The sequence below is a fragment of the Homarus americanus genome, unplaced genomic scaffold, assembly GCF_018991925.1.
Source record: "Homarus americanus isolate GMGI-L3 unplaced genomic scaffold, GMGI_Hamer_2.0 scaffold14655, whole genome shotgun sequence".
NCBI classification, from domain to species: Eukaryota; Metazoa; Arthropoda; class Malacostraca; order Decapoda; family Nephropidae; genus Homarus; species Homarus americanus.
Window position 1 is genome coordinate 69,815 of NW_024743793.1, and position 25,952 is coordinate 95,766.

General features: G+C 45.5%; 1 protein-coding gene across 10 annotated transcripts in view; it reads right to left on the reverse strand.

The window, feature by feature from the left end:
- Positions 1-25,952, reverse strand: part of LOC121877533 (protein NDRG3-like) — a 127,429-nt gene that overhangs the window by 46,745 nt on the left and 54,732 nt on the right. For 8 of the 10 annotated variants that reach the window (XM_042383321.1, XM_042383312.1, XM_042383311.1 and 5 more), the window contains exon 2: positions 24,351-24,419. In XM_042383321.1, coding sequence (XP_042239255.1) covers positions 24,351-24,397 — 47 coding nt within the window. In that variant the 5' untranslated portion in view covers positions 24,398-24,419. Of the gene's footprint in view, positions 1-5,262; positions 5,420-24,350; positions 24,420-25,952 lie in introns of those variants that run through there. The other 2 variants (XM_042383316.1, XM_042383317.1) reach the window with 2 other exon arrangements.

Consider the following 25,952-nt stretch of genomic DNA (forward strand, 5'->3'; position numbering starts at 1 on the left):
TTATACACTCTTGCTACAGTCAGTCACCTTCCAAACTACAGTCAACACAGTTAGTTGGACACACACACACACACACACACACACACACAGTAAAGTCCTCCATAATTAAACACTCAGAAACCAGGTTGACTGAGCCTCACCTTGCAGCACTGACCTATGACCTTTGACCTATGACCTACCCTCGCGTACATGACACTTCCGGGATAACTCTCTGACCTCATCGATAGTTTGACCTCAGTAACCCCTTGAGTACGATGATTTAACCCCTTGAGTACGATGACTTAACCCCTTGAGTACGATGACTTAACCCCTTGAGTACGATGACTTAACCACAATCTTCACTACCAATCACCGGCAATTAAACTAATCAACCAATCACAACCTACAAGTATACAAGTGTGTGTGTGTGTGTGTGTGTAAGAGAACGCCAGGCGGTAATCACTGCTCCTGCTGGCTATGATGAATGCTCGTGCTGAAGTTATTTATATGAGTGTAGGAGAATTCGTTTTCCTGTAACTTGTAATTTAACTGTAACTTGTGTCTGTAACTCCTGAAATTCCGCTGTATTGATCTAGGTTACAGTGAGAAGAGTTTCAAGTGTATCACTGTATGTAATGTAATACAATATAATACAATACAATAGAATACAGTAATAAAATACAGTATTACATCACCTGTCTTTTCCCACATTCTAATCCTCCCCCACACATACACATCCCCCACACCCCCCACACACACATCCCCACCACACACACACACATCCCCACCCACACAATATATCTCCACACACACACACACACACACACACGCAAACGATATGTATGTGCACTAATCTCATTTACACACACGCTTATGTCCAAATCCCACACGCATAACCCACGTCCAAACCTACATACCCACGGCCAGTACACACACACACACACACACACACACACACACACACACACACACACACACACACACACACAGAAGACAAAAAAAAATCTTCCACTATAAACTAACCCACACTGACCCCCTGCCCCCCTGAAAAAAAGTACGCCCTCCAAAATAGTGACCTCCAAAAAAATTATCCTAACCCTTCCGAAAACCCTCCCCACTGACCCCACAACACTAAATAAGATCTACACCCCCCCCCTCTCCTTGCCTCACACGACACCTGAGCCAGTCTGACCCCCCAGTGCTGAAAACATAATCCCGAGTTCGGCCCATAACAAGGCAATGACCTCATGTAACGTGCCTCGTCCGAACTTAAAACGGACTACAGTATTATCCTAATCTGACGTAAATAGAAGCGTTAACTTAATCTAACCAAATATAAACGATGTATTATCCTAAATTAACCTAATTTAACCAGCGAATTAACCTAACTTAACCAGCGTATTAACCTAACCCAACTTAAACGGCGCATTAACCTCACCTATGTAAACAAGGCATTAACCTAACCCAACATGAACAAGGCATTAACCTAACCCAACATGAACAAGGCATTAACCTAACCCAACATGAACAAGGCATTAACCTAACCCAACATGAACAAGGCATTAACCTAACCCAACATGAACAAGGCATTAACCTAACGTGAACAAGGCATTAACCTAACCTAACGTGAACAAGGCATTAACCTAGCTTAACCTAAGGTACACGGCGCATTAACCTCCCAGCCGTGTGCCCCCCAACAGAGACGGTGCTGATGAAACCTTGTGAGTGACTGATTTGCTGTATTTAATAGTTAAGTCAACCTCCCCTACCACAACCTCCCTTCACCATCACCACTACAACCACAACTACCACTCCACCACTACTCCTATCTACTACTACAACCACAATCACAACCCAACACCACAACAACTACCACATACCACAACCTCCAACCACCACAATTACTACCTCACTACAACCACCACCCCCACCCAATCACCATCACCACCACCACTACAACCATCACCCCATCATCACCACAACCCATATCCACCACCACTCAATCACCACCACCTGTACCTACACCACCATTGTTGTTGAGGAAATGGAAAAGGTCAAGTGTAATGCCGGAAGAATAGCGCTTTTCAGTCTGTTGTCATTCTCCATTCTGTCTCTAGTCTGGCTTACCGGGGGCGGGGGGTTACAATGTCCCTACCATTATACAACCTTGATATATAACTACCTACGACCCCATTACCATCGTCTAACTACCATGACCGTTACAAAGCCGTAATTCAGCCGTCATTACCATTATCTATTCATGACTTCTATCACCACCATACAGAAATGGCATTGCTACTATCACCATACACCCACAACCATCACCATACACCCACTATCATCACCATACACCCACTACCATTACCATACACCCACTACCATCACCATTCACCCACTACCATCACCATCACCCACACCATCACCATACACCCACTACCATCACCATACACCCCACCATCACCATCACCATACACACCACTACCATCACCATACACCCACTACCATCACCATACACCCCTACCATCACCATACACCACCATCACCATACACCCCTACCATCACTATACACCCCTACCATCACCATACACCCTACCATCACCATACACCCACCATTACCATCCACCCACTACCATCACCATACACCATCACCATACACCACTACCATCACCACCACCACCCTATCACCACAACCTTTACCCCTCACCACAACCACGCCCATCACCATAACTTCACCCATCACCATACACAACCACGCCCATCACCACAACCACCCCATACTACGCCTTACCCCTCACCACAACCACGCCCATCACCATAACTTCACCCATCACCACACACAACCACTCCCATCACCACAACCAACCACCCCATCACCACAACCAACCACCCCATCACCATAACCACGCCCATCACCACAACCACACCCTACAACCACTCCCATCACCATAACTTCACCCATCGCCATACAACCACGCCCATCACCACAACCATTCCCATCACCATAACCACGCCCATCACCACACACCACTCCCATCACCACAACCAACCACCCCATCACCACAACCAACCACTCCATCACCATAACCACTTCCATCACCCAAACCACTCCCATTACCACTCCCATCACCATAACCACGCCCATCACCACACCACCACGCCCATCACCACAACCACACCATCACCACACCTTACCCCTCACCACAACCACACCATCACCACACCCTACAACCACGCCCATCACCACACAACCACACCATCACCACAACCACACCATCACCACACCATCACCACAACCACACCATCACTACAACCACCATCATACAACCACACCATCATACAACACCATCACCATCCACACCCATCACCACACCCCGCCCCATCACCACACCCACACCATCACCACACCCCGCCCCATCATCCCCAGCCAATTCTTGTAACAACCACAGACACAATTCTCAAAGGGTTGTTCAACTTCACTGCATCTGGTAATTGAGGTGATTAAATATCGGCGTATCTAATCACCTTCACTTCAAACTCCGGCTCACAGATGGCGCTGAAACTGTCATGGCGGAGAAACTGTACCAAGACTGTATTAATATTATTTATTTTATTTTTATTTTACGACACTTCAATAAAAACTAAGCTAAGGTTTGTGGATTAGTATTGCACATCCGTCTTTTACCCACTTATCCACACCCACCGACCCACCCACACACCCAAATCCACTTTATACCCATTCATTTATACACAAATATCCACAACAAATTCACACCCGCGCACCCACCCATTCATCCACACTCACGTCCATCCACATGTATCCTCCCACATCCATCTACACGCACCACCCACCTACAGGCCACACCCCACCTACACCCACACTGAAGCTACATCCACAACCTCATCCACACCCTTCAATACACATCCACACCCTCCTATACAGATCCACACCCACCTATACCCACACAATGAGTAATATATCCACATACACAATACGTCACCAGCCGGTCACACCATTCCAGCCGGTCACACAATCCCAGCCGTCACACCATCCCAGCTGCCACACCATCCCAGCTGCCACACCATCCCAGCCGTCACACAATCCAAGCGTCACACCATCCTGCCGGTTACACCATCCCAGCCGGTCACACCATCCCAGCGTCACACCATCCCAGCCGTCACACATCCCAGCCGTCACCAGCCAGCCGTCACACCATCCCAGCCGTCACACCATCCCAGCCGGTCACACCATCCCAGCCGTCACACAATCCCAGCCGTCACACCATCCCAGCTGCCACACCATCCCAGCCGTCACACCATCCCAGCTGCCACACCATCCCAGCTGCCACACCATCCCAGCTGCCACACCATCCCAGCCGTCATACCATCCCACCCGTCACAGCATATAATGTCACTCCACAAACTGTACGTACCCCTGTCACGACATTACCGTCACACGTTGTTATACGGTGGGACAGTATCCGTCACATTATGGCATCTATACCCGTCACTAAGCCGTCACAACATAGAAGATCGAGAGGGATTATCAAACCGTCACAATATGGCGGCGATCCTTCAGTGCATGATATGTACGTGTGTATGTCTGCCCCACCACCCCTCTCCCCGTCACACCCTGATAAGTTACCGTCACCAATCCATCGTCACATTATACTAGATATGATAGGTAAGCCGTCACAGTCAAGCCAGTAGTGTAGCTAAAACATCACAATAGAGCAACCGGCCGTCACACTGACCCCCCCCCCTCTACACCACCAGCTGGACAACAACACCATACACCCACCCACCCAAACGTCTCCCTGGTGCACAAATACTGACGGGGCGCTGACGGGGTGCTGACGGAGCTCACTGTGAATCGTGGTCCTTCTCCTCCTGCTTCTGTTACTTCTGCTGGTGCTGGTGTAGGTGCAGGAGAAGAAGCAGATAGGAGGAGGAGGAGGAGGAGGGCGAAAACCCTCCTCAGAGGTGCACCTGACTGTAGGGGAGGAGGGGGGGGTGGAGAGGGGAGACGTTAGGTCGATTGAATGATCTTTACTCTAAATCTGATACTGATTTGGATTTTGAGGTGATGAAGGAGGTGGAGGTGGTGGTGGTGGTGGAGGGGGCGAAGTCCATGGCACAGTTTTCAGAGGAGCACCTTGAGGGAAGAGACGGGAGAGCGGCGGGCCAGGCAGGGAACGAGAGATCGACAAGCCGATTGTTATTCTCTAAGAGTTTATCTACTTGAGGGAGTGAGGGGAGGTTGACGTGGTTGTGAGAGGGGCTTACCGACGACACTTGCCCGGGACAAGGCGCCTGGAGAGAGAGAGTGTCGGAGGGAGACTGGGGCGTCAGGTTCCCCACTAGCACAGTTTTAATGGGACGTGGACGAGAACTGGTGGTGGAGTCGTGTTGGCGCGGCCCACTGTCGCCTGTAGAGAGAGGGAGGCACCGGGGAGGAGTGAGGGACTAGCTCACACCGGCACTCCCTCCCTCCCTCACTCTCTCTCTTTCTCACACACTCTCACACACACTACTCCTCACGTGCACACTACCAACACACACTTTAATCACGTCACACTATTTCATCATCACTCAAGATTAAGGTTGACCCAGATGACGTGTATCAGGAGGCAACACTCATCACTCCGCCACCAGTGCATCTTCTTCCTCCTCCTCCTCCACCTCCACCACCTCTGGAGTACGCAGACTCACTAGGGCACCGGTGGTTCCAGCCCGGCACCACAGCCAAATATTGGACTGCTGGCTGACATGAACTTATTCTAAGTCAATAAAGCACACACACACACACACACACACACACACACACACACACACACACACACTAGTAGTACCCAGGACCTTGGAGTGAGGGCGTGGTAGAGCAGGAGCGACAAACACGCCTTAATTTAAGTCATCCAGTTCAAGTGTGACTCAAGTACAAGTGTGACTCAAGTACAAGTGTGACTCAAGTACAAGTGTGACTCAAGTACAAGTGTGACTCAAGTACAAGTGTGACTCAAGTACAAGTGTGACTGAAGTACAAGTGTGACTCAAGTACAAGTGTAATTCAAGTACAAGTGTGACTCAAGTACAAGTGTGACTCAAGTACAAGTGTGACTCAAGCACAGGTACCCCCTCTCCCCCCCTCCTCCATCCTAACCCTGGGGGAGAGAAGCTGCCATTCACACCCCCCCACCCCGAGGACGAATCTAATACATACATACATACATACATACATACATACATACATGCAGTCAAGCAGTCCAGGGGTTACCAAAGCAGAGTAATCAATCAATATATGCACCGTTACCACCAAGCCATTCACCAACCTCAAGCTCGTCCAGTAAAGGTAAACAAACGGAAAACAAATGAGCATCTATCATTACCTGAGACAAAATAGTTTACCTCTTTAGTGGCGATGATTTAATCTATCCATTAACTCATTCACCTATCCATCCATCCATCTTTACTTTTATCCACCTATCTACCTATCCATCTATCTATTCATCCGCCCATTTATCCAATTGTTTATTCATTTATCCATCTATCCATCCACCCATTCATCCTCCATATCTATATATCTATCCGCCTAATCATCCATCTATCTATCCACCACATTAGCACACTGTGGCACCTGAGGACAGTACACACACCCTCACCTCTCCATCCCCTCCACCCCCTTCCCACCACCCCCTATCCACCACCTCATCCACCAACCCCCATACATACACACGATCAACACACACCAGATTCAACCCATTTCCCCAACACACACACACACACACACACACACACACACACACACACACACCCTCCAAGGCCATCAAAAGCTATAACACTAAGGGTTTAAACCTTATCCATCCTCAAAGGGGGGGTTAAACACGGATGGTTGAGACATAGAGAGAGAGAGAGTAACCATACCAAAATAATCCGACCTCTAAACTTTTTACATTTACGTGTTTACAAAAAAAACTCGTAAATTAAGTTTGTTTTATTTATTAGTTTTATTCTCATATATTCATTTACTTTATTTCATTATTTGTAATTAATCTTTCTACTACTCCCACCCCCCGGGTCCACTATTCACGTGATGACGCATACAGCCTGATCTCCTGCCCACTGCCCGCCGCCTGCTCATGATGCGGCGGCACAATGGGAGTTTCAGCTAATGTGTCCAAATTTCAGGGGGTGGGGTGGGGGTGGGGTGGGGGGTGGGGTGTGGGGTGGGGGGTGGGGTGGGTGGGGTGGGGTGGGGTGGGGTGTGGGGTGGGGTGGGGTGTGGGGTGGGGTGGGGCCGGTGGGGGTGGGCCGGTGTGGGGGTGTGGGGTGTGGGTGGTGTGGGGTGGTGGGGTGGGGTGGGGTCTTAGGAGGGTAGTTTCTCCTCATCACTACCAGGAGGATTATTATTGTCTTATCAGCTGAGAGACTTGAGAACTCTCCACGCTTTTTTTTATCTTCCTTGTTGACTGATGCTCCCTTTTATTCTCTTCTCTCTTTCCTTTTTATTGTCCCACCCTTCCTCATTCACCTTCTCTCTCTCTATCTCCCCCTCCTTCCTTCTCCACCACCTCTCTTTCTCTCTCTTCTTCTGCTGCAGTTTTCACCCCTCTCCCTCCCTTCCTCCCTGCCTCCCTCTCCGCCAGCTTCAGGTCACCTTCAAGAGGGAACGTGAGACTCGGGCCCATCCCCAGCAGGAGGATATGGCCAGAGCCTCCTACGTGATGCTCACCTCACACCGTAGAACAGTGTAGTCCTGAGGCTCCACACACACACACACACACACACACACACACACACACACACACACGTACCATATATGTGTGTGTGTGTGTGTGTGTGTGTGTGTGAGAGAGAGAGAGATGAAGCTAGTTGCAAAGTTAAAGCATTTGACCAGGTGAAATCTCTCTCTCTCTTTGACACGACAGCACAAGGTGGGGGTTGCTTAACACAGTACAGGCTCCTCCCTGAGTGTGTGTGTGTGTGTGTGTGTATGTATGTATGTATGTATGTATGTATGTATGTATGTATGTATGTATGTATGTATGTATGTATGTAAACAAACAAACACTCCACTCACCACCACTCAGCTGGCCTTGAACGTCACCATCATCACAATTTTACTCACCTGAAAATAGAAAGAAAAAATACGTGAGATTTATTTGAAAATGTAAAAAAATAAATATATAAATATAAATAAACAGATTTATTCACACACCATGATGTGTGTGTGTGTGTGTGTGTGTGTGTGTGTGTGTGTGTGTGTGGGCGAGACAGACTTCTATACATAACTTGGCATCGTATTTATCAGCTACTAGGAGACAAACAGACAGACAGACGTAAAGAGATTCAACTGTATGAGCTGTGTGTGGTGTTATGGCCGGTGTACGTGTTAAGAGGACCGCCAGGGGGGTTGAGGTGGCCGTGTTACTCAGTCAGCTCACCTCTATGTATACTCAACAACGAAATATTCTCCCCCCACCTTTGAGTCCGACGGCCTTCACAACGATCATTGACTGAGGCCGTGTGTGTGGTAAGAAATGGTACTTCTCATTCTCTGATGCATTGTGTAACCAAACGATATATTCTGTGTATGATGTATAGTTAATAGAGATCAATTAAACAGGAATACATTATCTATAACTACAACCATACAATATTATAGGGTTATAGGTTGTTGTATCACCCATAGGAGTTATAGATATTGTTATAACCTAGATTGTATATAAAGTGAAGTTTTAAGAGTGATAGAAGACTTTATCCGGGTAGAAAACGAAGGAATTTAAGATAATAAACCATACATTAATACACATAGAGAACTGATTTACTGTAAAGAAACAAATGTATTATGGAACCTCTTTAATTATGCCACACGTGTTAGTAATTAGAGGTTAATTGGGGGGGGGTGGGTAATTGTTAGTTGTACAGGACAGACATTATCAAGGCTATTTAACACAGGATGGCATAGAATTTCACCAGGCGATGTGTGGTACAATGTGTGGTACAATGTGTGGTACAATGTAATGAATATGTCTAAAACGGAAAGGGTTCAGTTAGTATAGTGCAAACAGCTGGAGTTAAAGTCTTATATTGCAGTTATAGTTTAGGTTATCTTAGGTTAGGTTAGGTTAGTTTAGGTTAGGTTAGGTTAGGTTAGGTTAGGTTAGGTTAGGTTAGGTTAAGTTAGGTTATGTTAGGTTAGGTTCGTTTAGGTTAGGTTATGTTAGGTTAGGTTAGGTTAGTTTAGGTTAGGTTATGTTAGGTTAGGTTATTTGAAGACCTCACAGAGAACATGTGCATTAATCATTACACTTCATGGACTTAAGCACTTTAAATTCATCGACTCCCTCCAAAAAGAAACATTTTGTTGTGTGTGTGTGTGTGTGTGTGTGTGTGTGTGTGTGTTATGTTATGTTACGGTGAGGGTAAGCGGCTCACACAGGCATGACGGCCAGCTGAGTCACACACACACACACACATATACACACGTACATACGTAGGTTAACCACATAATTCTCTCTCCCTCATTCTCCTTCGCTCCCGGTCAACATAACATTCCGGTTTATTAATCATTACCACACACACACACACACACACTACATCCTTGACCACCGAGGGGTCAAGACGTACCTGGCGCTCCTCTCGGAGCAGCCAGGTCAACTGTTAAGTTGGCCCATACCAACCCCCTCCCCTGAACCCTCCTCCCCACCGGAATATCAACAAGTTCTCGCCAGAAGTTACAATTTCATTTAGGAAAGCAACGGAACCAGTGTTAAACAGGTGAACAGTGGTGAACAGTGCTTAAGTCAGTGAGAACAACTCAACAGTAACAGTCGTACCCAAGTTAACCTTCACACAGTGAGGTCCCAGGTACCCAGTGATAACGGCCCGTGAGACCCAACAACAACCAGCGATGTGTTAATCCGTCTACGATAGGAAGGCCTGGGACCAAACCTCACTCATATAACACCATCTGTGAGGGAATTACTACACCACATGTCCCTCATAACACCATCTGTGAGGGAATTACTACACCACGTCAGGCCCCTCATAACACCATCTGTGAGGGAATTACTACACCACGTCAGGCCCCTCATAACACCATCTGCGAGGGAATTACTACACCACGCCAGGTCCCTCATAACACCATCTGAGGGAACTACTCACGTGAGTTCCTCCTAACACCATCTGGGAGGGAGTTACTACACTACGAGTTTGCTGTTCAACACCTACATTAATCTGTATGTTCACTGTATGTTCCTTTACCTTTCTCTAATGAAGGCTTTTGTTAAACCACCAATGTATGTAATAAGTCATTTAAGTCCAATGTATATTTTCAGCCTTCGGGCTGCAGAATTTTTTCAATAAACCGTTAATTATTATTATTATTATTACACACACACACACACACACACACACACATCTCAATTGATATGAGTTAGTTAAGTACTCTATCTGAGTTTAAGAAGTCCTGTCCAAAAGTTATTAATCTAACCTATTCATTAACATCAATGACTAGTAAACACCAATGGAGCATAAGTAAAAAATTAAAGAAAAACTATAAAAAAATACTACATAGCCTGTTAACAAAAAATAACAAAGTAAAAAGTAGTTATACGTTTTTTATTATTTACTAGTGAAAAGTAATCGCCCAGAAAAGTAATCCGTTACAAGTAGATTATTGGAAAAAAACTACTTGGTAACTGTAAACGATTATACAGTAAATACTTCGTTACCTGCCGACCACTGGTGAGCGGGAGGGTATTATTTTTACATCGTATAATGGAAGTTGGGTTAGTTTAAGAAAAGTTCCTAAAGTTTTTAATCAACCAAGATGTGTCTAACCAAATAACACCACAAATCATTTCACATTAAGTCTCTATTAACTGCAAAATTCGAGAAAATTTAACTGAGATACGGGAGAAACGTCGACTGAGAGAACACGAGAAGAGAAATTAGGCCAGGTACCCCTTAATTATCTATCGTTTTCTTTAACATACGCGGTCCTCTCATAGAAAACGTTACAGTGCAGGGAGAATATAAGGGGATCCTACCTTAAATATTATAACTCGGCTCTATAGTATAATTCTGGACACAGTCGCTAAACGGATCTTAAATTTTTGGATAGAGGAAACGAAAACGCATATATCGACGATAAGAAAATAACTGTTAATGAGTAGCAGGGTAAATTATCCCACAAACACCGGGCAACGAACCTAAATCACCTACCGAAGTTACGAGACTAAATTAATTATCTCCCACAATACAGTAACAATCTCTCTCTTATCTCCCACAATACAAGATCTCTCAAATTTCAGTCTCTTATTTCTCTCTCATTATCTCGTCTGGCTGGGGTGATCGTCAAGTGGACTGGGGTCACCCGCCTTACTTAAGACAGACTGACTGGCCCAGAGCTTCACCACAACCCTGGATATTGAACTGAATTCCCAACCCCCTTCTCGCCCTCCCTTCCTTCCTTCCCCTCCTCCCCTTACGTGATGGCATCTCTCTCTCTCTCTCTCTCTCTCTCTCTCTCTCTCTCTCTCTCTCTCTCATAACTTTTCAAGGGTTAATTTATCTGTTTTTGTGGTCACAGAAATAATAATAATAATAATAATAATAATAATAATAATAATAATAATAATAATAATAATAATAATAATAATAATAATAATAAAATATATTATTGGAACAAAAAATGGCGGGAAACAACACCTGAATATTTTGATCCGCTAAATATTTCCATATCTTCCTCCAGCAATATCAATGGAAGCAATTTTACACTTCATTCATAATTCATATCATATAATATCTTTCTTTTTTGTGACAAGAGATAGAAATGGAGGAGGAAATAAGGTTTTTATAATAAGATAATATAGTTAACGATGACAATTAGAATCACCTGAAAATTAGGTTAGGTTAGGTTAGGTTAGGTTAGGGTGTTTAATCTTCAGGTGAAATAAACTGGGATGTCAAACAGGTGATCACTACCCAACACACCTGTCCTGTACACCAACACTTCCACCTACCTGTCCTCCCCTTAATGAGTCACTAATTATACTTAATGGCCAAGTAAATGACGCCAGTAACTTGTCAACTACCAACGTGGGAGGCTGTTAGACACACACACACACACACACACACACACACACACACACACACACACACTCAAATCCAACAGCTTCATAATGTTCCAAGTTCAATTAATATGCAAATTAAGAGGGGGGAGAGGGGGGGGGGGACAGGAAGCGTCAAATGTAAGACAGTTCAATTACTCTCACAGGTAATTAATAATACCATCAATAATTCGCTATGTATGTTAATTATTCCTATTATTCTCACTACGTCATCATCAATACTCCGTTGTGTAATCTAGTTAATAAATAGTACACCTGAAGATTAGTCTCCCACCTGCTTATGTCACCTGATGATTAAACACCTTTATGTTACCAGGGCGGGTTAAGTTAGGTTATTGTTAAGTTAGGTAAGCATTAAGTTAAGTTAGACTAGCGTTAAGTTAGGTTAGGTTAGGAAAAATTAGTTCGTATTAGGTTAGGTCAGATGGAGGTGTCTTATCTTCACGTGACCTGAGATCTGCTACACGCTCCGTCAATACTCCGCGTCCTCACACTTCCATCACTGACGGGTCGATAACAAACACTGGCAGGGTATTGGCTCTTTGATTTAACACACAGAGACACACACACACACACACACACATAGTACTACATTATTACAACAAAATACACAACGCGAACCAATTGTAAATATATTCAGTATATATATAAATTACTTTTAAATGTTTATATTTTTTCAGTTTTTAAATAGCACAAAACTGATGAAAAGAAAACGATAATGCATTAGTTATAATTAATACAAAAAAACTATTTCTATTGTATCCAAGAAACTAGAAAAATTACTGTAACTTGTTCTTTATGCTGTACAAATATTCTAGTACTGAAATTTCAACAGACTTTATGAATCTTATTAGTGGAGATAGTCTTCTAACCCCTTGTGTACGGGGTGACCCTCTTGAGCTGAATAAAATCATTTGTCGTTGCAGAAATATAAAATTAAAACTGACATCCGCGTAGTGAAAGGGTTAATAAAATTCCTCCATTAAGACAGTAGAAATAAGAAAAATATCAAATACCCTGACAACCAGACTTAACATCGTCTAAAAACATGAGGTATTTACAATTCCTCAGTTAGTGCGGTTATTCTCCACCGTTGCACCACCGTTTTCTCTCATGCCTACCCGTTTTCTATATTGTCAACAGCTTTTTCCACGTTCCTACATTAATATTCCCCCTAAAGTCATGACGTTGGAGGACATATAACCGGCTTGGGGGGGGAAAATAACATCAAAATTACACTCTTCCTTAATTATAATCTATTATCCTAATTCCAGTTCGATGGAAATAGAAAATAAATAAAAATGATCAAGAGCGGTGAAGCGAGTGTGCATATTCATTAAGTGAATTATGTCTCTTAACTGGCGCTAAAACAACACAATAAATAAAATAAAACCACAAAATAGTATTGACATTATCATACACATATTTTGTTTTGGCGTTTTTAGGTCAATTACTAAAAAGAAAAAAAAATACGGGTCTTTTATATACAAGTTATGAGAGGCTATCGGAAGCTATGTGTGTGTGTGTGTGTATATGTGTGTGTGTGTGTGTGTGTATATGTGTGTGTGTGTGTGTGTGTGTATGTATGTGTGTGTGTGTGTAAATTCTGGACTGGTTGATAATGCGACTTTAACACGGGGCAGCACCAACACCACCATTCCACCGTCAGCTTGATAATAAACGATGGCCATTAAATATTTTGCATGTTAGGCTACGGGAAATGAATCGACGGAGTGAAAAATGAATGAGAGAGGGAGAGGTGAACACTGAGAGATATATGGAACGATATATTGAAAATTAATATAGAAATGACTGAAAGGAAATGAAATAGAATATATAAATGTTTTAGTTATCTATGATGTCAAGTTACCACACACACACACACACTTAATCCAGCAGTATTAGTCCCCCTTCCTTTCCTCTCTTTCCTCTATCCCCCTTCCTCCCCTACCCCCCCTTTCCTCCCCTACCCCCCCTTCCCTCCCCTACCCCCCCCTTTCCTCCCTTCCTCCCCGTCCCTTTAAGAAAATTGGAAACATGACCCATAATCTAGGAAAAATATATAATTGTTGATATATGAAGAAATAAATTAACACTTTCCTTTGAAGAAAATATTTGTGTTTTATGTTGTTTACTCTCATGATAATAAAACCCTTGAGTACGATAACTTGACCCCTTGAGTACGATGACTTGACCCCTTGAGTACGATGACTTGACCCCTTGAGTACGATAACTTGACCCCTTGAGTACGATGACTTGACCCCTTGAGTACGATAACTTGACCCCTTGAGTACGATAACTTGACCCCTTGAGTACGATGACTTGACCCCTTGAGTACGATAACTTAACCCCTTGAGTACGATAACTTGACCCCTTGAGTACGATGACTTGGACCCTTGAGTACGATGACTTGACCCCTTGAGTAGGATGACTTGACCCCTTGAGTACAATTACAAACACTTGAGTTCACTAAATTAGAGAGAGAGAGAGAGAGAGAGAGAGAGAGAGAGAGAGAGAGAGATTACAACCCCGGTATACCAAGCATTACTTAAACAACTATACACCAGCTGACTCTATATATCATAACACTGATATAACTATTACCTATAAGATTAATTAACACCAAATACTGTCAGCCTGTCAGGAGGGCGAAGCACGAAAGGTCAGCTCGTCTTGCTGACTCATATCCCAGTTGCATGACCCCACGTCGGCTTGGCTGACTAAAAAGGATGGAATGTCAGCCGCCGGCAGACAGAGGGGCTGACGGGATGGAGTGGGAGACGGTTGGGTGGGATGTCAGCTAATGGGAGATATTACAGCTGACGGTGAGATTTACTATGTCAGCCACGGGGAGATATTACAGCTGACATCGTTTTTTTTTAGTCAGTCAAATTCCCTATTGTCAGCCACCAGGAAGAGTGTTGCTGACAAAGAGAGAGAGAGAGAGAGAGAGAGAGAGAGAGAGAGAGAGAGAGAGAGAGAGAGAGAGAGAGAGCATGACTGATAAGACAGACACATGTCAGCCACTGAGAGACAGCTTGCCTGACGGAAAGCTGAAGTTGAGGTCAAGAGGGGTGGCTGACGGTGGCTGACACAAAGGCAGGAGAGAGGCGATGAGGCGTGTAGGAACTTAATTGTCACACCACCACCAACCACAATCACCACCACCACCACCCCCTCCCCTGTGTGAGGCCAGACATACTGCCTCACACTCCTGTACTCACGCAGCTGTGAATAAGTTACCCTTTATGTATAGAACTAAACAAATAATGTAATTGAAATACTGTGTAACATTCAGTGCCATAATATCCTAACCACGGAGGTTAATTATTATGACCCCTTGTAAACTCTACTCTGTAATCCTTTTGCGCTGCCGCTCACAGGATGAGTGTGGGGTGCACAATAAACTAGCAGCTGTAAGCGACAAAATCAAAATCAAATCTAACACCTTCTCTCCCCTCTCCCTCAACTGTTCTCCCCACCACACCTCTCCTCATCTCACCTCCCCTCCCGCCCCCTCTACATCTCCCCTTCCCTCCCCCTCCCTTCCCCCTCACCCAAAACACCACGTTAACACACACACAGGTCCTCCAAGTTCAGCTGTCTGTCTAATGTACAGTACGTGGTGGGGGGGTTGAAGAGGGGGGAGAGGGGGGGGAGAGGAGGAGGAAGTTAGGTGACGTCACTTGTTTGACCCCCTCAGCCGGGTGGTCACCTGGTGTAAATATGGTCGCTATGAACTCTCTCTCCTGTTACCACCACCACCTCGTCACCATGACAACCATCCTCCCCTCACCACCACATGACAACCACCCCTCCCCCTCCATCACCACACCACATGACAAACCAATTCTCCCTCATCACCATGACAACCACCCTCCCTCATCACCATGACAACCACCTCCCCTCATCACCATCATCACCACCTCCCCACCATCATCATGGCAACCACCTCCATCACCATGACAACCACCCTCCCCTCTCCAATCACCACCATGACAACCACCCTCCCCTCTCCACCATCACCATCACCCTCCCCTCTCCATCACCATGACAACCACCCTCCCCTCACTACCGTTACCATGGCAACACACAGGAGGGGCCACAACAAACTCGTTTCGGCTAAACTTGACAAATTTAAAGTCTATTTCTATCTACAATCTAGTGTTATCTTCTTCTTCTTCCTCTCTTCCATTATCTCCTACTCTCTCTACCTCCTCTGTGTTTATTCTTTACTGTATTCTCTTATTCTACGTTTATTGCCTTATTCTTTGCTCTCTCTCTCTCTCTCTCTCTCTCTCTCTCTCTCTCTCTCTCTCTCTCTCTTTATTATCGTTTTCACTTTATTTCTCTCCCCACCTTTCATCTCTTTCCTCTTATTCTATATGTCGTCTCATTTCTCTATTTCTCTCTCGTTTTTCCCTATTCCCTCTTTCGTGTTTCAGTTATCACTTCTCTTCCTCTTATTCCTCCCTCTGCTTTTCTGTGTGTTTCTTCTCTTCTCTCCCCTTCTCTTATCCTTCAGTTTCTCTGTTTTAAGTCTCTATCCTCTCCTCTTCCTCCTCCTCCTTCCTTTATTCCATTTTCTCTCCTTCTGTAGTTACCTCTTCCATCTTCTTCTACCCCTCCTCCTCCTTCTATTCCTCTTCCTTCCTTCTTCCCTCCACTACCTCCACATTCCCTCCTCCCTCCCTCCAACACCTCCCGCACAGGGTAGAGGGGTTGGTAGTGGTGGTGGTAGAGGTGGTGGTAGAGGTGGTGGTAGTGGTGGTGGTAGTGGTGGTGGTGGTGGTAGTGGTGGGGGTAGAGGGGTGGTGGTGGGTAGAGGGGTGGGTAGTGGTGGTGTGTGTGGTAGAGGGGTGGGGTGGTGGTAGAGGGGTGGTAGGTGGTGGTGGTGGTGGTAGAGTGTGGTGGTGGCAGAGGGGTGGCAGGTGGTAGGGGTAAGACTGTCACATCCATTATTCATTCTCCTCCTCTTTCCTTGTTCTCTCCTCCTCCTCCTCCGTTTTCCCTCACATCGTCTTCACTCTTCTCTCCAGTTCCCCCCACCCCTGCCTCCATATACGCCCCCCAGTGTGGCTACATCCCCACAGGAGATAGGGAGGAGAGATAGGAAACAGAGAGAGGGAGATAAGTTGAGATATAGGGAGGAAAATGAGGGAGAAAGAGAAGGAGACAGGAGAATTGCTGTGTTGTGGCATGTGGCTGAGGTGGTGAACACACACACACACACACACACACACACACACACACACACACACACACACAGCTTCCGAGGGGCTGTCTCCACCTTTCAGTCACTCACCTGTGGCGTCCCCCAAGGCACCAAGATGGGACCACTCTGCTTCCTTATGCTCATCAATGATGCCCTAAGAGAAACCCCTGTTCGCTGGAAATATGTCGACGACTCCACCATTGGGATCAGCGTCAACAATTCCGCTCCCAACTATACCGCCCTTCAGGATTTATTGAACAGTCTCCAAAACTGGGCCACCAACAACCATGTCACCATCAACCATACCAAGACAATGGTTATGCACATCAACCTCTCCTCCGACATTGTCCCACCTCCTTCCATTACCCTAGGTCCGAACACACTCCAGGTTGTAGATTCCACGAAGCTCCTCGGCGTCACCATAGACAACAAACTAAATTGGAAACCACACGTCAGCGAAGTTGTCAAATCCTCCAGTTTCCGTCTCCACCTCCTCCGCCGACTCAAGTCCCTCGGAGTTCCTGCACCCGAGCTCCTCAGTGTTTACTCAACATTCATACTTCCCAAGCTCACCTATGCCTCCCCACCTGGTCTTCCTCCAAATGCCACACAACGTAAACACCTAGAAAAAGTGCAAAAGAGGGCATGCAAGATCATTCTCTCCCCTTCCTACTCCACATATCAAGAAGCGCTCAACACACTGACCCTTTCGACTCTCACTGACCATCACCACGACCTCATCTGCAAATTTGGTAAGAAGCTTCTACACCATCCCCGACACCGGTCCCTACTACCACCTGAGATCCCCTGTCCGAGAATTGCTGTTCGACACCACAACCGCATCCAGCCCATACGTGCACGAACTGATCGCTATAAGAACAGCCCAGTCCCAACCATTGTAAAAATTATCAATAACATGTAATAAATCAGTGTATTTACTCCCAGTAAACACTGCTCCCTACACTGTCACTATGTTGAAATGAACTGTATTTTGAGCTGATCCCCATCTAAGTTACTATATGTCTTATTTGTGTCACTTATGTCACTTGTATATTATTTGTAATTCGTAACCCATTCCCCAAATATGTAACTGTATATTTCAGCCTCGCCAAGCTCTTTCAATAAACCGTTAATACACATAAATATACACACACACACACACACACACACACCCACCCACCCAGCCCTCCCTCCTCTCCCACCCATCCTACACCCACACCCTCATTCCTAACCCAACCCAACCCACCCTCGTTTCCAGCCCACCTCCCTCAACCATTGTCAAGGCTAAACCCCACCGTTCTGATCCTCCTACCACACACCACCACCACACCCTCACCAAACTTACCACACCACTATCACCACACACAACACCATGTCGAGTTATCCTCCACCTTCATTACCCCTGACACCTCCTGCATCCCCCTTACACCCTCCCTGCATCTCCTGACACCTCCTGCACCCCCTTACACCTCCTCCCGCAGCCGCATCCCTTACACCCCAACACTCCTACCCTGCCTGACCTTCCTTACATCCTACATCAAGTTCTCCTCCCCCTGATATCCCTCCCTTCCCTGATAATTCTCCTACACCCCTGACCAAGATACTTTCACAAACACTGAAACAATCAAACAAACAAATGTAAACAAAGCGACTGTCTCCACCAAACAACGCCGACATAAACAAAGGTAAACAAAGCGACAATAAACAAGGTGCCTCCCATAAACTCGTTCTCAGAAATACAATAACGAGCATGTAAACAGTGGCTTCTGCTCGATACTGAAGCTTCTCCACTAAAACACTGAAGCTTCTCCACTAAAACACTGAAGCTTCTCTACTAAAACACCGAAGCTTCTCCACTAAAACACCGAAGCTTCTAAAACACTGAAGCTTCTCCACGAAAATACTGAAGCTTCTCCACTAAAACACTCAAGCTTCTCCACTAAAACACTCAAGCTTCTCCACCAAAACATCGAAGCTTCTCCACTAAAACACTGAAGCTTCTCCACCAAAACACTGAAGCTTCTCCACTCAAACACCGAAGCTTCTCCACCCATGAAGCCCTATGAGAAATATTATTTATTCATGACCACAAAAGCTTCACCAATTAGCGTATGAAAGCACGACGCTCTCCTGAAATACTGACTGTGTGTTGAGCTTACTTTACTATTCATTTATTTACGTCACAACTTCATTCATTTATTTACGTCACAACTTCATTCATTTATTTACGTCACAACTTCATTCATTTATTTACGTCACAACTTCATTCATTTATTTACGTCACAACTTCATTCATTTATTTACGTCACAACTTCATTCATTTATTTACGTCACAACTTCATTCCTTTAAATCAAAACTTCATTTATCTGTGTGTGTGTGTGTGTGTGTGTGTGTGTGTGTGTGTGTGTGTGTGTGTCAGCCAGGTAGAAAGCATCATGACCTACAGGTGTGGGTCATTAAACACTAACCGGTATGATGATGACTCTCTAAAGGTGACAAAAACTATCTCACTCTCTCTCTCTCTCTCTCTCTCTCTCTCTCTCTCTCTCTCTCTCTCTCTCTCTCTCTCTCTTTTTGACCAGCAGAAGTGTGGGATATTAGAGATGATGATGGTGATGATGAACAATGGGAAAAAAAAGAATGAGAATTGGTTGGAGGATTAGTGAAGAGAGAGAGAGAGGGCGTCCATCCTAAAGACAGATCTTAAGATGACATCACCTCCACCAGTCACAAAATCAACTTCCTTAACCTTGATTCTTAAATCTGGTCCTTACCGCCTCCTATCCTCTCCCCCCCTTCCATCTTATAAAGAGACAAACTAAGATGATTACTAACTTCAACCAAAAATTTGTGAAACCTTAAGCAGCCTAACCCAACCAAAACTCAACGAAACCCAACGAAACCCAACCAAAACCCAACGAAACCCAACCAAACACCCCCTCCAGGTATAGCGTTAGGGGTGTTTAATCTTCAGGTGATCCCAAATGACTAGATGGCGACTGTGGGACGGAGAGGATGGATGGATAGACGGGTGGACAGATGGATGGATAGATATATGGACGGGTGGATGGACGAAAGGGACGGATAGAGGGATGGATGGACGAATGGATAGATGGAAAAACAAAGTGACAGGCGGAGAAATAGACACCCAAACGAATAGAAGGATGAAAGGATAGAATCAGATGGACAGACGAAATAGAAGCACGGACGGATAGATGGATGGACGGACGGATAGACGGATTGAGAGACAGGCCCATATCTCCAGGGGCAGACGGCTATTAGTATGGTTTATTGGATCTTGGCGAATCTTATGAGAGATGTTCTAACCACACACACACTTGCATTAACATAAAACTACGGTAGGGAAGGAAAAGAGAGGAGAGAAGGAAGAGGGTAAGGGAGGAAGAGGGACAGAGAGAGGGAGAATGGAGGGAGGGGAAGGTAAGAGAAGGATTATCATACCGATATTAACCTAAACAGCAGTAACTAAATATTAAAATTACAGGTGGTCCAAAATGAAGCCCTAAGATTCGTCACAGGTGAAAGATACCCCTTCACCAGAACCACAGCCGAGATACATAGAGACCTGAGAATAAAACCCCATCAACCAGCAGCTACACACCCTGGCCACGATACGAACAAGAAACCTACAAAGACTCCCACCAGATAACAACTACAGATGGTTCTCAAAAAGTTACCAAACCTCAAGACGTCCATTACCACCCCCGATCTATACGGCCAGGCAGTAGACAACCTCCCTAGACCAGCATCCGCCAGTAGGGTCGGTGGAATATGAAATAAGGTCCTCAAAACACCCATATATGGGATAGGGGGCTATAGGCTGTCTAGTGCCAGAGCGCCCCAAAGTGACCAACCCCTCACCCCCCCCAAAAAAAATAACCACCCCAAATAACTAACCCATGACATAACAAGGTGGTCAGCCCGCATCCTTCTAAACTTCCTCCTAAATTTCTTCAACTTCCCAACTATTAACTTCCTTCCTTCCTTCCTCCCTCTAAATTTATTTCACCACCTTCTTTCTCAACAAAAAGCGTAAGGTAAAGCTGAGGGAGCCAAGAGGGTATCAGGAGGATGAAGGAGTGGGAAGAGGTGTGGGAGGGATCAGGAGAGATTAGGGAGAGGAGGAAGAAATTTCAGGAGGATGAAGGAGTAGGGAAGAGGGGAGGAGGAGGGTATGGGAGGGATGAAGGGCCTGAGGAAGGAGGGTATGGGAGGGATGAAGGAGGGTAGGGAGGGAAAGAAGGAGTGTCGGAGGGATGAAGGAGAGGTGGGGAAGAGGGAGGAAAGAGACCGCAGAGGATGAGGGAGAGGGTAGGAAGAGGGAGGGTATGGGAGGATAAGAGGTGGGAGGTATGGGAGGGATGAGAGTGGGAAGGAGGGTATGGGAGGATGAGGAGAGGGGTGATAGGAAGAGGAAGGAGGGGTATGGGAGGGATGAAAGGGTAGGGAAGAGGAGGAAGGAGGGTGTCTGGGAGGATGAGGAGAGGTGGGGAAGGGAGGGGGTGCTCCTGGGAGGATGAGGAGAGTGGAGGAAAGGAAGGTATAGGAGGGATGAGAGAGGTGGGAAAGGGGAGGAGGGTATGGGAGGAATCAGGGAAGAGGAAGAGGAGGAAGGTATGGGAGGATGAGGGGAGAGGTAGAAGAGGGAGGAGGTGTCAGGAGGATGAGGAGAGAGGACTCAGGAAAGAGGAGGAAGGAGGACCAAAATATTGGGTAAGCTGGCTCTACCTTGTGGTCTCTCTGCCCCCCGTTCCTCCCTCATACCCTCCTCCTCCTTCCTTTCTTCCACCACCTTCTCCCCTCCCTCTCGTTCATTTTCTTAATACCGCGCGCGCGCGAGGCTGATCCTGAAGTTTCAATGACTCCATTAACCTAAACTACAAAAGCAGTTCTCTGAATCCGACGAATTTGACCTTTTTCGATGTGTCACTCGACCTGAACAATGGCACTTTAACCTAATAGTGTAATTATCCTAACAGTGCCACACTACTCTAACAGATGCCAATACTAGCCGAACAGTGCCAATACTACCCTAACATTGCCACAATACTCTAACGGTGCCACATTACCCTAACAGTGCCATAAATTAACAGTGCCACATTACCCTAACAGTGCCATAAATTAACAGTGCCACATTACCCTAACAGTGCCACCTCCTAACAGTGCCGCTTTACCGGGGTTCAGCACAACGGCAGGAGAGCCTCAAATAGCCAACCATTAGGGGCGTTACAGCTAAAAATACCTCGACTCAATGTAAACTGGATGAAAGACCCGACAAATAATTATTCCAGGTCACACAGTCGATGCAACGGCAGATAGAGACTAACAACTGCAGTGTGAGTGATGGTGCGTGTGATGCATGCAACCGGGCCATGTTGCAACGAGGAAAGGTGGGCCATGGAGTGAGAGGTGGACCATGGAGTGAGAGGTGGACCATGGAGGGAGGGAAGGTGGACCATGGAGTGAGGGAGACTGGACCGCAGGACGAGAGAAATGGACCATAGATTAAAGATAATGGGAGGCAGTAAATAGTGTGAAGAGAAGGCAGAACAACGTAAGAAAAAAGAGGAAGGGAAGGAAGGAAGGAAGGAAGGAAGGAAGGAAGGAAGGAAGGAAGGAAGGAAGGAAGGAAGGAAGGAAGGAAGGAAGAAAGGAAGGAAGGAAGGAATGAAGAAAGGAATAAAAAGAAGGAACGAATGAAAAGAAAAGGACGGATGGAAGGAAAAAGAAAGGAAGAAAAGAAGGAATAAATGAAAAGGGAAGAAAGAAAGAAAGAAAGAAAGGAAGGAAGGAAGGAAGGAAGGAAGGAAGGAAGGAAGGAAGGAAGGAAGGAAGGAAGGAAGGAAGGAAGGAAGGAAGGAAGGAAGGAGTAATAGCTTCAAGGAGACAGGCACCAACACAACACTGTGTCCTCTGAGAGATAAAACGTTAATCTGATTACAAAAGAATTAAGAGAATTAGCTTAATGTTCCCTCCTGAGAGAGAGAGAGAGAGAGAGAGAGAGAGAGAGGTAAAAAAACGCACACGTCACTTACATCAACCCAACGCTGAGACGTGACGGTACACACACAGGTTAAATACCACCACACCAAACCTAACTTAACCTAACCTAATCCCGTTGGCCTGGAATTTACCTTGTGTCCCAAACAAACAGACAGATATGTACACACACACACACACCTGAACACACACATACACACATACCCTGAGACGGAGACACACATACCATCATGCAGGTGTAATAAAATCCTCCCCAACATAGGGGCGTCGAGCAGTGGCTTTCAGGAAGATGAACAATATCTGCATGACACATATGTTACTGCATGACACATACACGTTACCGCATGACACATATGTTACTGCACGGCACATACACGTTACCGCATGACACATACACGTTACCGCATGACACATATGTTACTGCACGGCACATACACGTTACCGCATGACACATATGTTACCGTATGACACATATGTTAGGTTATTCCCGGCCTCGCTCGCCACCCTCCCCATTAGTGTCACACAAGGCACTGGTTCATGGCGGCAGTGGGCGTTGATCAAATGGGCTAAATGTAAACTCCAGCAATACTGAAGTAATTTTACAGCGCCGTTAACGATAACAGACCGTGTTTAGGTTAGATTTAGTGAGGTGAGGTGAGGTTAGATTAGATAAGGTATAATTTGGTTAGGTTAGATTTGGGTTAGGTTAAGTTAGATAGGCGTCTAATTAAACCTTTCCAGTTTTGTTCTACTGACACACTCGGTAAGACAACAGTGCTTACTAATAGGTGAAATTTCTTTAATAATTAAGTTTCCAGGTTTATTAAATGTGTTATCTGAAATAAATAAAAGTTGGGAGGACAATATCGCGCGACTGTCACCACGAGCTTCCCTCCCCGGCCGTGAGAGGCGAGCAAAAACATCATCCGGCACAGATGGCGCGACTTGAAGCGACACATTACTCTGATTACAACACGGCTGCAACAACACACGCTGCACTTACCCTAGGAGGGAGGCCTGCTCTGGGGGCACAGCAATAGAGGACGGCATCTTGGAGGATGAGCGAAGTTTCCTGAGAGAAGAAAGAGGAAAAATATTAGAAGAAGCGTGACAATGGCGGCCGACTCACTGCTCGTAAAAAACACAACCACATTTATATATTTCTTCTAAAATAACTTTCATCTCATAAGAAAAAATACTCATTTATTCTTAAAACCTAAAATAATGTTGATAATAACGATATATTAGATATAATTAAGTATAATAATAATAACATAAAAGATTACTAAATTATGCGGCAATGTTGACATCTGTGGCGGTTATACATGGGGACTGACGCACACGTTCTGGTCGGTAGAGTCAATAATTATGATTTTAATTCACCAGTTTCATATATTTCAAAAAACGACGCTTGTGTGGTTATGATGATGATGGTAATAATAACTATTCAACTCTCCATCGTCCCTGGCCACAACAACACGGGGCTGACATGAACACAACACATTCACTGTCATGACCCGTCACACATTCATTCTAGCTGGGATCTCTCACCACACCTGTCTCACCACACCTGTCACACCACACCAGTTCTACCATAGCTCCCAGCACAAGGTCTCATCCACCCGGTTGAACCCCTGTGGCCTGTAGGCATCACCCCACCACCACTAATAATAATGGTTGCCCCTCGTGTAACGAGGATGGCCGGCCCAAGGGCCACCTAGGCGCGATTAACATCCAGTTCCCCAATTACTGCTGGGCAGACAGAGGCAAATGGCGTAAAGAAACTTGCCCATAGTTTCACCCTTCCCGGGATTCGAACCCGGGTCCACTGGCTTACGAGGCGAGCAGGCTGACCATTACACCAGAGGCGGTCACCACCACTACCACCCCCACGACACACCACCATCACCACCACCCTTGTAACCAACACGACATTATGCTCTCTGGTCATGCACACACACACACACAGCTGCTTCAAACATGACCACCAACTAACTCTTCCTGCCTGCCCACACACACACACACACACACCTCTACCCTCCTTTCCTCACTACCTCATCTCTCACCACACCCCCCCCCCTCACACAGGTACTTTCTGGTCCAGGTAGATAAGGTTACAAAAGGCTAAAGTATATATAATGAGATCCTAGTATAGACAATAACAGCGGAGGGAGAGAGGGAGAGAGGGAGAGAGGGAGAGAAGGAGGGAGGGAGAGAGGGAAGGAGGGAGGATATATGTAATTATGGTGAGAGAGAGAGAGAGAGAGAGAGAGAGAGACCACAAGCCTAAAAAGTATTCATAATTCCTTAAAAAAAATCAAAAAAAAAATCTTACAAATTCCCTCGAAGAAGCCAGTTACCACAATAACAAACAGCTGAATCACCTGGTTACAGCCTCCCCACTCACACTAAACTGGCACCAACTACCATTTAACATTCACTGTGCTCCTCCCAATGGTCATTATACCTCATTAAATACCTAATTGGTGTTCTCATTAAGGCCTACTGGTCTTACCCTCATTAAGGCCTCCTGGTAATTACGATTGTATTTATAAATTCTAAATCGTTTAAGTGTTCTTACCGCAAACTACCACAACAACAACAA